At 35.3% G+C, this 14,048-nt stretch overlaps 1 protein-coding gene across 1 annotated transcript in view; it reads right to left on the minus strand.

Moving 5' to 3' along the window:
- The window catches only part of PIGN (phosphatidylinositol glycan anchor biosynthesis class N), a 77,958-nt gene that overhangs the window by 37,026 nt on the left and 26,884 nt on the right, over positions 1-14,048 (minus strand). Inside the window, exons 13-19 of the mRNA XM_087961195.1 lie at positions 10,095-10,173; positions 9,323-9,502; positions 8,411-8,550; positions 6,877-6,976; positions 6,567-6,659; positions 4,370-4,461; positions 243-357 (exon numbers count right to left, since the gene is read on the minus strand). Of these exons, the coding sequence (XP_087817321.1) occupies positions 243-357; positions 4,370-4,461; positions 6,567-6,659; positions 6,877-6,976; positions 8,411-8,550; positions 9,323-9,502; positions 10,095-10,173 (799 nt within the window). The remainder of the gene's footprint in view (positions 1-242; positions 358-4,369; positions 4,462-6,566; positions 6,660-6,876; positions 6,977-8,410; positions 8,551-9,322; positions 9,503-10,094; positions 10,174-14,048) is intronic.

Genomic DNA, 14,048 nt, shown 5'->3' on the forward strand with positions numbered 1-14,048 from the left:
AAAGTATATATAAAAGTCTTAAAAGTATATATAAAAGTATATGAAGAATTCATTTTGTTCTTTGGAGTTGCTGGCATATAACTAGTGAGCAGATTTTTTTTAATGTAAATTTAAAAAGTAACTGAAATAACTGAAAAGCAGTTGGTTAAAATTGATGTTGACCCAAAAATATACAAAAGCTGATTTTTCAAAGCAACAAAAGTTATACTTCTCAACAATGCACATTTATAGAACTTACTTACCTGAAATAGATATATTTGGAGATCTTTATGATGCAAATATTTATTTTTGCTCCTCCGAAAAAATGTCACTAGGTAGGACAAAGCTATCAATATAATTAGCAGGCCAGCTGCTGTTCTGTAAAAGATAAACTATTTGTGAGTGCTTTTCAAAATGTTTCTGTTGGAATCATTTCATAAAAAATTAAATTAACCACAAAAGTGCAACTATGTAACATGAATAAGACATTAATCTAAGCTCCAAGGAGTCAAAAAGAAGGTTCAAAACTGACGAATCTATTAAGAATGATCTTCTTTCCTATCACAATTCAATATTACCTGGAGTCATTTGTGTGTGAGTTGGGTGGCCATATAAATTTGTTTACTATATAAATAAAAAACAAATACAGCAAGCTTTCAAATTTGCATTTGGTTTATTGCTAGTAGCTGCCCTTAAATAATCAGTTAATTATTTTTGGTTAAAAAAAAAAGCTAATACTGTTCCATTGCTGCTGATGCCTTTTAAAACTCTGACCAACACTTTTCTAAACCACTGACTCTAAAAAAAACATTAAGAAGGTTGGATTTACTTCAGGACTTCCGGTTTGGGCTTCTTCGGCGACGGACCGAAATCGCGATCGTCTGCGATTTTGATCTGTGCTCGCCGCTGGAGCGCCCCGAGCTGCCTGGATTCGGGGCTAAAGCCACCCTGTAGAGGTGGTGAAGAAGGGGGAGCCATCAGTGGGGTTGAGGAGAGCCGCATCTCTCCTCCTTGGCTGGCCATTACTCCCTTTCCCAAAGGCGGTTGCAGAGGTGGTCAGAAATGGCCACCTCAAAGAAGAACCAAACCAGACAAGATTGTGCAGGAGGAAGTTTAAAGGAGAAAGTTTGACTGACCGGGTTGAATGGAGAACATCTATTTAAGGTACCTGAAACTTGAATTTTAAAGACTAACTAACATCATTCCTAAAAAAGATTGTAAGCTGCGAAAGAGAAAGGGAAAGGAAATGGAATTGGCTTTTTTTCCTCTAACATTGACAGTTTTAATTGACTTGGAACATTAAGAAGAAGAGATTTGAATAAGAAATTGATACTAATCCACTTTGACTATTCTTAGATGAAAATAGGCTATTCTTAGATGAAAATAAAGTGTCAAAGGGATAAAGATTCTTGGATAATTTAAAAACTTTCTTTAAAAAAAAAGGAAAGAAAGATAGTAGCGGAGGGAAAAAGGAAAAAAGAGGGTGGAATCTGGAAAATGGAGGAGACCACCTGGAACTTAAAAAAAAATTGATAGTGGAATTTTAACAAGGCTTGCAAAAGATACATTGTAGCTGAAACTTTGTTACAAGAGAACAAAGCCCCTGGAAAGAGAAAGCGAGAAAAGAAGCAAGAAACAGTTTTGGATTATTGGATGATTCCTGGAACTTTGGATGGAGGATCCTAATGAAATAAAATAAAATCAACTGGGGGTTATTTAACATTTTTTAAAAATGGCATCACTCCTTGAAGAGTTAAAAATGAGACTTAAAGAACAAAAAGAAGCACGAGATGGAGGAGGATCTTTTGGCTTCGTATTTCAATTTTTAGAAATGGAGATCTTAAACTATAAAAACAACAAGAAATGCTGGCAGAACAAGAAGGGCGGGATAACGAAGAAACCATCTTCAATGACCAAGCTATTTTAAGTGGGGTAAAAAAGGGAAAGTGGGGAAAGGGAGTTAAAAATTTAAGTACTGAAGCAACAACCAAAAAAAAGAGTAATTTGAAAAATAATCATAATATCAGGAAGAAGCAGAAGGGAGGATCACATATAGGGAGAATCAGATAGAAAAGGGAATAAAAATGGGAGGGAGAAGAAGAGAGAGAAGAGGGAAAGGAAAAGAAGCTACACAAGACAGAAACAAGATATAGAGGTACAGGAAAAACGTACAAGAATTAAAGGTATAAACCTAGTTAAAAGACACAGAGACAATGGTTAAACCTTAACTTGAAAGGATTCTGCAAAGGTGCATGGGATAGCATTGTTATATAATATGTTAGATGATTATGGTGATAGAAAAAATTTCTATTGATGTGTAGTGGAATATTTGTTTGTAAAGAGAATAAGGCTCTCAATGATTTAAAAAGAACGTCTAAAAAAACTGAAAAGAAACATGGAAGATTTTTATCAGTTGATAAGGTGAACTTGAATAACAATAATAACTTCATTGACTACCGTTAATAACTATTGTTTGGTTTTTTATTTAAAGACAGTAATAAATAAAATATGAAATATACATGATTAAAGTGAAAGACAACTGATATTACTAGCAATGCTTGTTAAAAGAAATAGAAATGTAAAAGATTGTTATTAATATTAATGGCAGAGCTGTACTTGAATAGAATAATTATTCCATTTACTATCGTTATACATAGATATATATACATATATATTTTTTTCTTTTAAGAATTTAGTGTGTATTTTAAGGGAATGTACCAAGCAGAATTCGATTGAAAATAGGTATGTGTTATAAAATAGAGGTTAGAAAATGAATGTTATAACTGTAATGATGTAACTTAAATTTGAAAAAAGATACAAAGGTGTTATACTCTAGTCTAGTAATTACAGGTGAAAATTTGTTTTAAGAGAAGAGATAATATGAAATTGGAAACAGGACAGACGAAAGTATAAAAACATTGATTAGAAAGATTTTAAAAATTAGAAAAAGGTATGTAATTGAATTAAGGAATGAGATAATTAAAAATAAGGCTATAGGAAGTAAAGAAAGGGAAAAGCTATTGAAAAAATTGTGAAAATAGTTATAAGATATGAATTAGAATGTATAAGATAAATATGTATTGAGTTCATGTCTGTATGGAGAAGTGATAACCCGGGGCCATGCTGTTCTCAAAAAAAAGATATTTTATTTGTATTTGTATGCTTTGTGAAAACTTAAATAAACTTTTATTTAAAAAAAAGGTTAGATTTACTTCAGAATGGAGTCTTGGTGCTCTTTTTTAAAAAAACTGTCACCAAGATCCATTATTATATTTATTTATTTGTATCCCACCCTTATTATTTTTAAAAATTATTCCAGGCAGTGAACATATCTAACACACCTTCCTCCTCCTATTTTCTCCACAAAAACCCATGAATGTATTGGGCTGAGAGTGACTGGCCTAAGTTCACCCAGCTGACTTCCATGGTTGGCCAAGGTAGGACTTTGAACTCTCATCTCCCACTTTCTAATTTGGTGTTTCAACCACTAGATAATAGATCAGATAATGGAATATCCCTAATAAGACTTCCATGGTATTTAGAGTTTTAAGTTTCCTGCATCTATTTTACAGGATAGTACATGCTTTTCATTTAAAAATAACATCGGGGGTGTTTTCTTTGCTGCTTCGTACTTGTTCTTTCTCTTCCATTTCTCAATTTCTATCTGATCCTATTACAGTCTGCTGCTGAAAGTGAACCAAATAAACTGCCCTCTGGGTCAGCATGGATCCAGCATGTGACTAGAGACTCATCACTTCTTTACATCTGTTCTGAGGATGTAAGAGGCTTATGTGTAAACTTCTAGATCCATTTTTGTTCACATTTTTTAAAAAATGGTTTTCACTGATAAAAGGGAAGCTCGAAAATAAGAGAAAAAAAGGCACCATGGGTGTCAAACTCGTGCCCCACGGGTTGGATGCGTCATGTGCTGGCCATGCCCAGCCCTATTTTAGCAAAGGGGGAAAATAGCAATACGTGATGTGACAATGTGACGCTGCGAGTTTGACACCCCTGATCTACACTATAATTTTTATAGCCTACCTAAAGTAGAAATCACAAGAAAATTATAATCTTCAGTTTGAAACAAGAATAAGGATCATCAGAATTATTGTTCCAAAAGAATAACTTTATAAACACACTATTTTAGAATACCCTTCTTTGAAGAAGAGAATGTGAAGCATTCTGATAATGAGGTTCGCATCTGAGAACTTCAAAAACTTATACCAATAATTGCCTCTTTCCCCACTATCATAATTACGTGACTTTAATTTTGGGTTTCAAGAATAAATTACTTGCATTCCAATAACTTATTTCCCTTCTAGAGACAAGAATTAGATTAGAACATGATTACATGAATGTGGTAATATGAAGAAAGCTGATTCATACTTACACTAAAGAGACATTTGATTCTCTTCCTATCACAGGCATCAAGGGAAAGATTGCCAGGAGTAAACACGAGAGAATCCAACTTAGCACTGTTGCCTATGGTAAAAAAACAAGTAAGTTACACATACAAATAGAAGTATAATGTTTAAATATTAATGTATGTAGGAAACATTTCAACTAAAGTTATATAAATTTCTGCCTAAAACTATATGAATTCAAAATGTAAATTTCTGGTGTTTGGGAATGTATATAAAATTTCAATATTACTTGAAAGAATCACTGTAAGATAGCGTAGTGTAAAGTGCAGGGCAGGGTATTCGGCAGGCCAGATAACAAGAGTAAGTTCTCACCCATACTACAAGGTGGTCAAAATGTGGAAATAACTGCCATTAATACCTGTGTGATATAGCTATGTGCAAAATGAGATGGTATAGTCTACCAAAATATGCTAAACTCTTCCCTACTGATCTGACATAGAATTATTTCAGAATATCTCTAAGTTGTATTGCACTATTAATAATTTCACAGAATTTAGATAACAGATTAACCGAGTTGGAAGGGATCTTATAGGTCCACCCCCCGCCACCCACCCAAGCAGGAGAGCCTACACCATTTCTGACAAATGGCAATCCAGTCTATTTTTGAAAGCCTCCAGTGATGAAGCTCCCACAATGATTATCTCAAACTGAATTACATTTCAGGACCCCTCCATATTTTCTTCTTTACTGCATTTTTCGCTGTTTTACAAGTTCAGATAAAAGCTAACTTCAGCTGAACTCGAAAAAAAAAAACCTCAAAAAAGAAAACCAGTATCAGAGCACTATAAAGCGGTATATAAATCTAAGTGCTATTGCTATATTAGCACTTGAATAAGAAATCATAAATAAATCCCAGGATGATAGGCCTTAAACTTGGAAGTCAAAACAAACATTTGAAAAAGTTATACTTCCATCTGTTGTTAAGAAAGTTACACAGTCACTGAGACTTGAATTTGACTTAAAGAACTCTTTACTTTTTCTTCAAATAACTTAGGCCGTTGTACAGGGGATCTTCGATTTACCACTATTCATTTCATAATCATTCGAAATTACAGTAGTGCTGAAAAAATGACTTATATCCAGTCCTTGCACTTATGACTGTTTCAGCCTCTCTGCAGTCACACGATCAAAATTCATACACTTGGCAATTAGCATATATTTATGATGATTGCAATGTCCTGAGGTTATGTGATTACCAACTGAAACCTTCCCAGGGACTTCAATCAAGCAAATTCAATGGGAAAAGTTGAATTTGCTTAATGACTGAATAAAAAAAGGTTGCAAAAACAGGTGCATTTAATGATCCTGATTCTGATTGGGATAGTAAGTGGAGGTTTATCTTTATATTAATACTATAATGCAGCATAATATTATCACCAAATAGAAAGACACTACGTGGCCCCGGTTCCCTGAATAAGGATAATAACTAAACAGGAATTTGTACACAAACTATTACACTACACCAAGCTGCTTTCTATTCTTAATCTGGCCTGGTATTAGTATAGGTAGTCTTTGACTTACAACAATTGAGGCCAAAATTTCTGTTGCTAAGCAAGTAAAATTAATTTTGATCCAATTTAAGACCTTTCCTGCCACAGTTGTTAAGTGAATCACTGCAGTTGTTAAATTAGTTATATAGTTCTCAAGTGAATCTGGCTTCCCCACTGATTTTGTTTGTCAGGTAGCAAAAGGGGATCAGAGCAGCTCGTTGGAGAAATGAATCAGCTATCAAGCATCTGAATTTTGATCATGTGACCATGGGGACCCTTCAATGATGGTGTGATGAATGAACATAAGTTACTTTTTCAAGTGCCGTTGCAACTTCAAATAGTCACTAAATGAACTGTTACACGTCAAGGACTATGGCTGCAGAAGCATCCACCCATTACTAACTTAAACTTATCTTTAGCATTTGGATTCCTTTAAGCATAGATTGTTTCACAGAAAGCCACTTAAAATTAGACTTCAGCATAAGATTTCCAAAATAGTATATCTAGCTTGCAAAGAAGGTAACTAACTATGGCTAGCAATACTAAAAAAAATTTACTCTTCCAGATACCTTTTTAATTTAAATAACACACTCATGGAACTTAAATGGAAGTGTGCATTTCTGTGGGGCACTGGCCATAGCTGTTCTACCAAATCTCCCTATGCAGAAAATACCTTTGCTTGGATCCACAGTCGAATGACCACAGGCCACACAGAGAAGACAATCAGGCCAAAAGTGAGAGTGGAGCGATAGAAGAAGGAGAAAACCTAATTCACACAAACATATACAAATGGAGAAAAAAACAGATAAGGTAAAGAATTGATATTCTCCTCAGATACAAAATTTCACCATAATTCTTAATTTCTCAAAAAATATTTTTATTTGATCCTTCTGTTATTTCACTGCGTGCTTTTATTCTAATCATCAGTATCTTTAAAAATTATACACAAATAATATTAAAAGGCTATTAGCCAAATTACTTACTAATATTTCAATCCCCACGGTATATATTACTAGGAATCCAGCAAATTGAGCCCGCTGAACATTCAAGAGAAATCTGATCAATACATGGATAACAGGGCATCTAGAGGAAAACATTACGCTAAATAAATTTCTTATTAGACCAAAAGCTACATAAAAATAAGAACTAAAAGTGAAGCAACATTTCCCAATTGAGAGGGATGATATATTCTAGCATAACCAAAGGTCGCTAGATTGGGAAGATTGAATTAAAACACAAACATGAACTAATTTCTCCAAAGTAGTTAAATTCAAGCTATCTGTCAGTAATATCTGCTTTATCTATGCTAAAGATTCCCAACTTTCTGGTTTATGGTGCCCCCTGGTGTTTCAATAATTTTTTGACAGCGTCTCTAGTGGCTCTCAAACTTTGTGCTATGGCATCTGAGAGCACCACTGTGAACTCGTTACTAGTTCGGTTTCTTAAATAGTAAAATACCCTGTGGTAGAATAGTGTCCTGTCTGGCAACCACAGATATATTCCAGCAGTATTCACAAGAGTACATTTCATAAAATTGAAACACAACTGAATAAGTCTGCTTGTCACAGAATGCGCTAAAGATACTCTTTCCTAAAATGAGTCTAGAAAAAAATGCAATTACTCTTACTTTGCTGCACATACTGAAGTAAAATCAGCATCCCTAACTTTTGAAAGACTCAAGATCAGGTGTTGTTGATCTACCAGTCTACCTTCCTGCTACTTCAGATGTCAATCATCCCTTTCTTTCATTTTCTTGCTAGTAAAAGTCCATGTGAATCTACTATAAATATGCATTTTTAAAACCTCACACAGAAACCCTGGCATCCATCATTTCACATAGTAACCTTTAGAAAGCAATGTGAAGTGTTTTAGAAAAGCACTAAATGAAATGAGAAAACCCAAATAGCTTCAAATCCAGGAACATGGATACATTCTCCCCCTTTACACACACTTACACACACACATAATTTTAAAAAAAAAAAAACAATCATTCCCCCCCCTTTCTTTTTTTTTTATTTTTTTTTTTTATATTATACTTTCCCTTCCCCCCCCTTCCCCACAATCCCCCCCCCCCAAAACAAACCACCACCCCCCAAAAAAACACAACCCCAACCCAAACCTCCCCCCCAACCAACAAAAAAAACCCAATTCAACAAAAAAAATCTCAAAATCTCCCACCCCCCCCCCCCCCCCCCCCCCCCCCCCCCCCCCAACCCCTACCCCTCCCCCCCCCCCCCCCCCCCCCCCCCCCTTCCCCAACCATTCCACTTATTTTTTCACTCACACTCCCCCCCCCCCCCCCCCCCCTTCTTCTTTTTTTTCTTCTTTTTTTTTTTTTTTTTTTTCCCCCTCCTCCCATCCACCACCCACCCAAACTCCAAAACCCTTATCTCTTAAAATAAAACCAAAAAAAAAAAAAAAAAAAAAAATAAACACACATACAAACATATACAGGAGGGACGGAGAGACAGACAGAAACAGAGAGAGACAGACATTAATTTATTTTTAAAACCTTACTCTTTTAAAACTGCATACCATACAGGGACTGGTAATAGGCAATATATGTAGTAGGTCCAAGGCAAGCTTTGAATGAAGAGAAACAAGGCTATCAAAACTCCAATAGCTGCAAACCCATATTGGAAAAACTTATCAGGCACCTGCAAATAGAAATGTTAATATTATTTGATTATTGTAACACTGTAAATATCTATTTAAACATCTCCAAATATTCACCAGGGTTTGCAATATACAGCAAATATTAAAAGCATCTCAGTGTAGTCCATGCTAGGACCATTATTTTTTGGCAGCAGGCCCCAGTTACCATTTATCTACCTGCTCTTAGATGCAAATCAGAAGATTCACCAATATTATTTTCTCTGCAAGGTCTTTTCCATAGCAAAATCTGTTTACTTCCACCATACAGAAATAAGAGTAAAGTTCTTCCACTAATACAAACATAAATTTATCCCTAAACTCCTCAAGTAAAGGGGGCTATCAAATACATGCTCACATGTGGACACTCGTATTCAAAACATATATTTTCATCAGAATTAATGAAATTCTTTTTGGATATTTTTTTATAAATACAGTTTTGTCCCCGAAGCAATGATGGTGATGACCCTCTGTAGCCATCCAAATGTTGAACTATGGACAGTATAACAAGATTGTTGTGAGCTGTAATTCAGCAATCTCTGGAGATTTCCCATTTCTGATCTAAATATTCAGTAGGTTACAAAATGTAATCCAATTCGCAATATATTTTAAGGAAACCTAAAAAGGAACTTCTTTCCAAAATTTCCATTTTAAAAAACATTTTATAGGTTTTTCTATAATGAAGGCATGTGCCAAAAATTCCAGTGCTAAATTTTTGTAGACAAAATAGATTCATTTATGCAATAATCTAATATGCAAGGCAAATCAAAAATGTACCTTATTTTTTGTTATACCCCTGGTCATGCTTGTATCTGACTTTATTATAATCAGAATCACATAAAATGTCCAGCCTACAAAACCCATGGTGATACTCAAGCCAAGGAAAAATCTGTCATACGTATGGTAATAAGAGAGCCCATCTAAAGCAAGATTAATCAGCTTTCTAGAAAGGGATATCTGAAAAAGAAAAACAAACAAACAGCAAACGAACATTTTAATTTTAGCTGCAAGAGATTGGTATACAGGAATTCTTCTCCATGAGCATGATTTTGTTGGATCTTTAATATTGCTTTAATCGCCTGCATTATCCTTGATTTATTTTTGCATACCGCAAGATTTACTGTAAATGAAAACTGTTTCGCTTAACCACTGAATTGTCAGTCCAAATTGTGGTCACTAAACAAAGACTATCCATAACAAGTCAAGGGGAATTCTTATAAATGTTAAAGAAGACCTACTAGGACAGATTCAGAGTGTAGCCAATTAAATTCTATTGCTCTAAACACACAATTACACTATTGTAATTCTGTGTTAGGGGCAATAGAATTTAAGGGGCAAAGCTTTTCAGAATGAAGGACAGATGCTTTTATAAGACTATCTGAGATGAGATTCAAATGTATGCTCACATATTAGAAAAGTATAATTACACCATTAGATAATGGACCAAAAAGAAAAACAGTAGCATCATAAAGCTATAAATATAACAAATATATTTTAAAATTATCATACATAAATCCAAAGGAAATAGGTTCTAATAGGAGTTACTTACAGATTCCTCATATTTCTCATGATGAATAGATATCCTTGTTTTTCTCAGAATATCAATTTGCTCTGATTCAGAGAGAGACCTGTGCAAGACAGAATATTTTAATATATCAGTTTGATTACTCTTTTGGGAAAGAGGGAATAAATAGCACTACTATATTCTTTTAAAAGCAATCAGTTGAACCAGTTTGCAGTATTTTTACTGATAAATCAGTTTCTAGTAAATACATATTTATCAATAATTACTTTTAATCAAAAATTGAAATATCTCTGAAGTACTTTTAGCAAGAGATTTGATACAGCCCAAACAAAAATTTCTGGAGAAATTAAAGAGCCTGAAGGGTCTGTTCAAGAATCAAGTTTTACAAAGTTTTACAAGTTTTACAAAAACAGAACATTATGCAGCATATTATTTTATAGAGCTGAATGTCTTATTAGTAATTGCATATATTAATATTATGAATATTATTAAACTGGATCATTGTAACTAATGCTAACCAGATCTTTCATCTGAACTTACATGCAATGGCCATAGCCTTTAAAACTGGCTTAACAACTCTGCTGAATAGAAGCTGCTTAGTTTTCAAATTATAAGTTACAATGTGTGGACAATTAATTACAAGATTAAACAACAGTGTTAGTTGTGCAATGCTTTGTAAATTGTCCCTTATGAGATGCCATGGATTCCTATGAAGAGCATAACTGATAAAATTATTATTATTTCTATTACATAATTGTCTTCTATTAGAAAAAAATCTTTATAATCCAGAACTCAAATCTGCAATAAAATATATCATTATGATAAACTCAAGAAATTTCATCCGATCTATGTCTGCCATCACTATTTTTAGATGCATTATTTCTACATTTGCATGCCCATAATTGCAAACAATTTGCTACTACAATGAATTTGACAGCAGAATTTCTTGCTATTGTTTGCTATTTTAAATTTTTTGTATGTTTGGTTTTTTAGGATTAAGCCACATGGCTTCATGCGGTTTCACGTGACAATATTATAAGGCCTGTATTATATTTTATCTGGATGATTCACATTTACATCTAAAGATGTATTAAGTTTTCCCAGTTCAAAGTATTTTAAATGTTGTGCATTGAAATTTTAAATAAGTAGATCATTTTAGAAATTAAAATAGATTCTGTTGTAGTTAACTTTCAACCACAGTTTAGCATTTTAGGTAGCAAAAGGAATAGGCATACATGCATATGCATGAATATTCATAAATTACAATAAATAGCAGCGTTTCTATCCGGAGAACTACGAGCCAATCTTTGCCACAACCTCCTAGGGCAAGACTGAGTCATGAACTGGGTAAAGTGACAGTTGACAAGGAGTATGGCAAAGATTATGGACTCAGTCTCTGGGCAGAAAGGCATGTGTCAACTCATCCATGGATTCTCCAGTGGTCGTGCTGGAGAAACTAAAATTTAACATGCAGTATCAAAAAAAGAGCAGATGCCTAAGATGAAAGATTAAAAAAGAAATTCTTTGGATAGGAAATTCATAATGATTCAAACTCTGTAAGTACCTCATGATATTAAAAATATTTTTTTTAATATTCAGAAGAAAAACAGTAGATCTACTTGCATATTTCTCTATTTTACATTTAAATTAAATTTATTTGGGGTTCAATTAAGATCTAGAGGAAGGAAAATGTGGTCTGTAATGTCTTCAGCCATTACATATATTTCTTTTTAGAACAAATATTCACCTGGCTATGTGGCAAAGGCAAAGGATACAGAAAAATGAATTAAGCCATTGGTTGTTCCAAATAAAAATAATGAATGGCTATTTAAAGATTTGCTCTTTATCTAAATATCAAGGGGAAGACATAATTAAGATTTATTTCCCAGTCCTACAGCCCAGAGAATTATGTTGTTGAAAGAGACAACAAGTTAGGGAAATTCTCATCTCTTATCAAATAACAAGTTATTGTCTCTGAAATACCATAGTGAAATATTGTTCTCCATTAAATGATTATAAGACTCTCAGCGTTACCTTGCAGGTAAGATGGGCAGCTTATAAATGTAATTAATAAATACACTGCTCAAAAAAATAAAGGGAACACTTAAACAACACAATGTAACTCAAACTCAATCACACTTCTGTGAAATCAAACTGTCCACTTAGGTAGCAACACTGATTGACAATCAATTTCACATGCTGTTGTGCAAATGGAATAGACAACAGGTGGAAAGCATAGGCAGTTAGCAAGACATCCCCAATAAAGGAGTGGTTCTGCAGGTGGTGACCACAGACCACTTCTCAGTTCCTATGCTTTCTGGCTGATGGTTTGGTCACTTTTGAATGCTGGCGGTGCTTTCACTCTAGTGGTAGCATGAGACGGAGTCTACAACCCACACAAGTGGCTCAGGTAGTGCAGCTCATCCAGGATGGCACATCAATGCGAGCTGTGGCAAGTAGGTTTGCTGTGTCTATCAGCGTAGTGTCCAGAGCATGGAGGTGCTACCAGGAGACAGGCCAGTACATCAGGAGACATGGAGGAGGCCGTAGGAGAGCAACAACCCAGCATCAGGACCGCTACCTCCGCCTTTGTGCAAGGAGGGACAGGAGGAGCACTGCCAGAGCCCTGCAAAATGACCTCCAGCTGGTGACAAATGTGCATGTGGCTGCTCAAATGGTCAGAAACAGACTCCATGAGGGTGGTATGAGGGTCCACAGGTGGGGGTTGTGCTTACAGCCCAACACCGTGCAGGACGTTTGGCATTTGCCAGAGAACACGAAGATTGGCAAATTCGCCACTGGCGCCCTGTGCTCTTCACAGATTTGGAAGCAGGTTCACACTGAGCACATGTGACAGACGTGACAGGGTCTGGAGATGCCATGGAGAATGTTCTGCTGCCTGCAACATCCTCCAGCATGACCGGTTTGGCAGTGGGTCAGTAATGGTGTGGGGTGGCATTTCTTTAGGGGGCCGCACAGCCCTCCATGTGCTCGCCAAAGGTAGCCTGACTGACATTAGGTACCAAGATGAGATCCTCAGACCCCTTGTGAGACCATATGCTGGTGTGGTTGGCCCTGGGTTCCTCCTAATGCAAGACAATGCTAGACCTCATGTGGCTGGAGTGTGTCAGCAGTTCCTGCAAGACGAAGGCATTGATGCTATGGACTGGCCCGCCTGTTCCCCAGACCTGAATCCAACTGAGCACATCTGGCACATCATGCCTCGCTCCATCCACCAACGCCACATTGCACCACAGACTGTCCAGGAGTTGGGGGATGCTTTAGTCCAGGTGTGGGAGGAGATCTCTCAGGAGACCATCCGCCACCTCATCAGGAGCATGCCCAGGCATTGTAGGGAGGTCATAAAGGCACATGGAGGCCACCCACACTACTGAGCCTCATTTTGACTTGTTTTAAGGATATTACATCAAAGTTGGATCAGCCTGTAGTGTTTTTTTCCACTTTAATTTTGAGTGTAACTCCAAATCCAGACCTCCATGGGTTGCTAAATTTGATTTCCATTGATAAGTTTTGTGTGATTTTGTTGTCAGCACATTCAACTATGTAATAAATAAAGTATTTCATAAGAATATTTCATTCATTCAGATATAGGATGTCTTATTTTTGTGTTCCCTTTATTTTTTTGAGCAGTGTACATACATACATACATACATACACACACACATACATACATTCAATCATACATACATATTTACATATTTAAAATCAAGGAAACAAACAAACAAACAGCCACTTGTGGAATGTCAGATATTGCTAAGCTACAAATATCCGTGATTTATAAGATTTTTTGTCAGGGTTATAGAGATATACTATAAGCTCTAAAATAACCCAGACAACATGATGTTTATTAAGCACTAATTAAATGTAATAGTAGAAAATTAATAAAACTTAAATAAAAAAGATATATTATAAGCTCTGATACTTTTGAGGAGTGTATAAATCCTAAAAATATATTAA

Source organism: Notechis scutatus, chromosome 3, assembly GCF_049901735.1.
Source record: "Notechis scutatus isolate UNSWTSFEM ecotype Mainland chromosome 3, rNotScu1.2, whole genome shotgun sequence".
Classification (NCBI taxonomy): Eukaryota; Metazoa; Chordata; class Lepidosauria; order Squamata; family Elapidae; genus Notechis; species Notechis scutatus.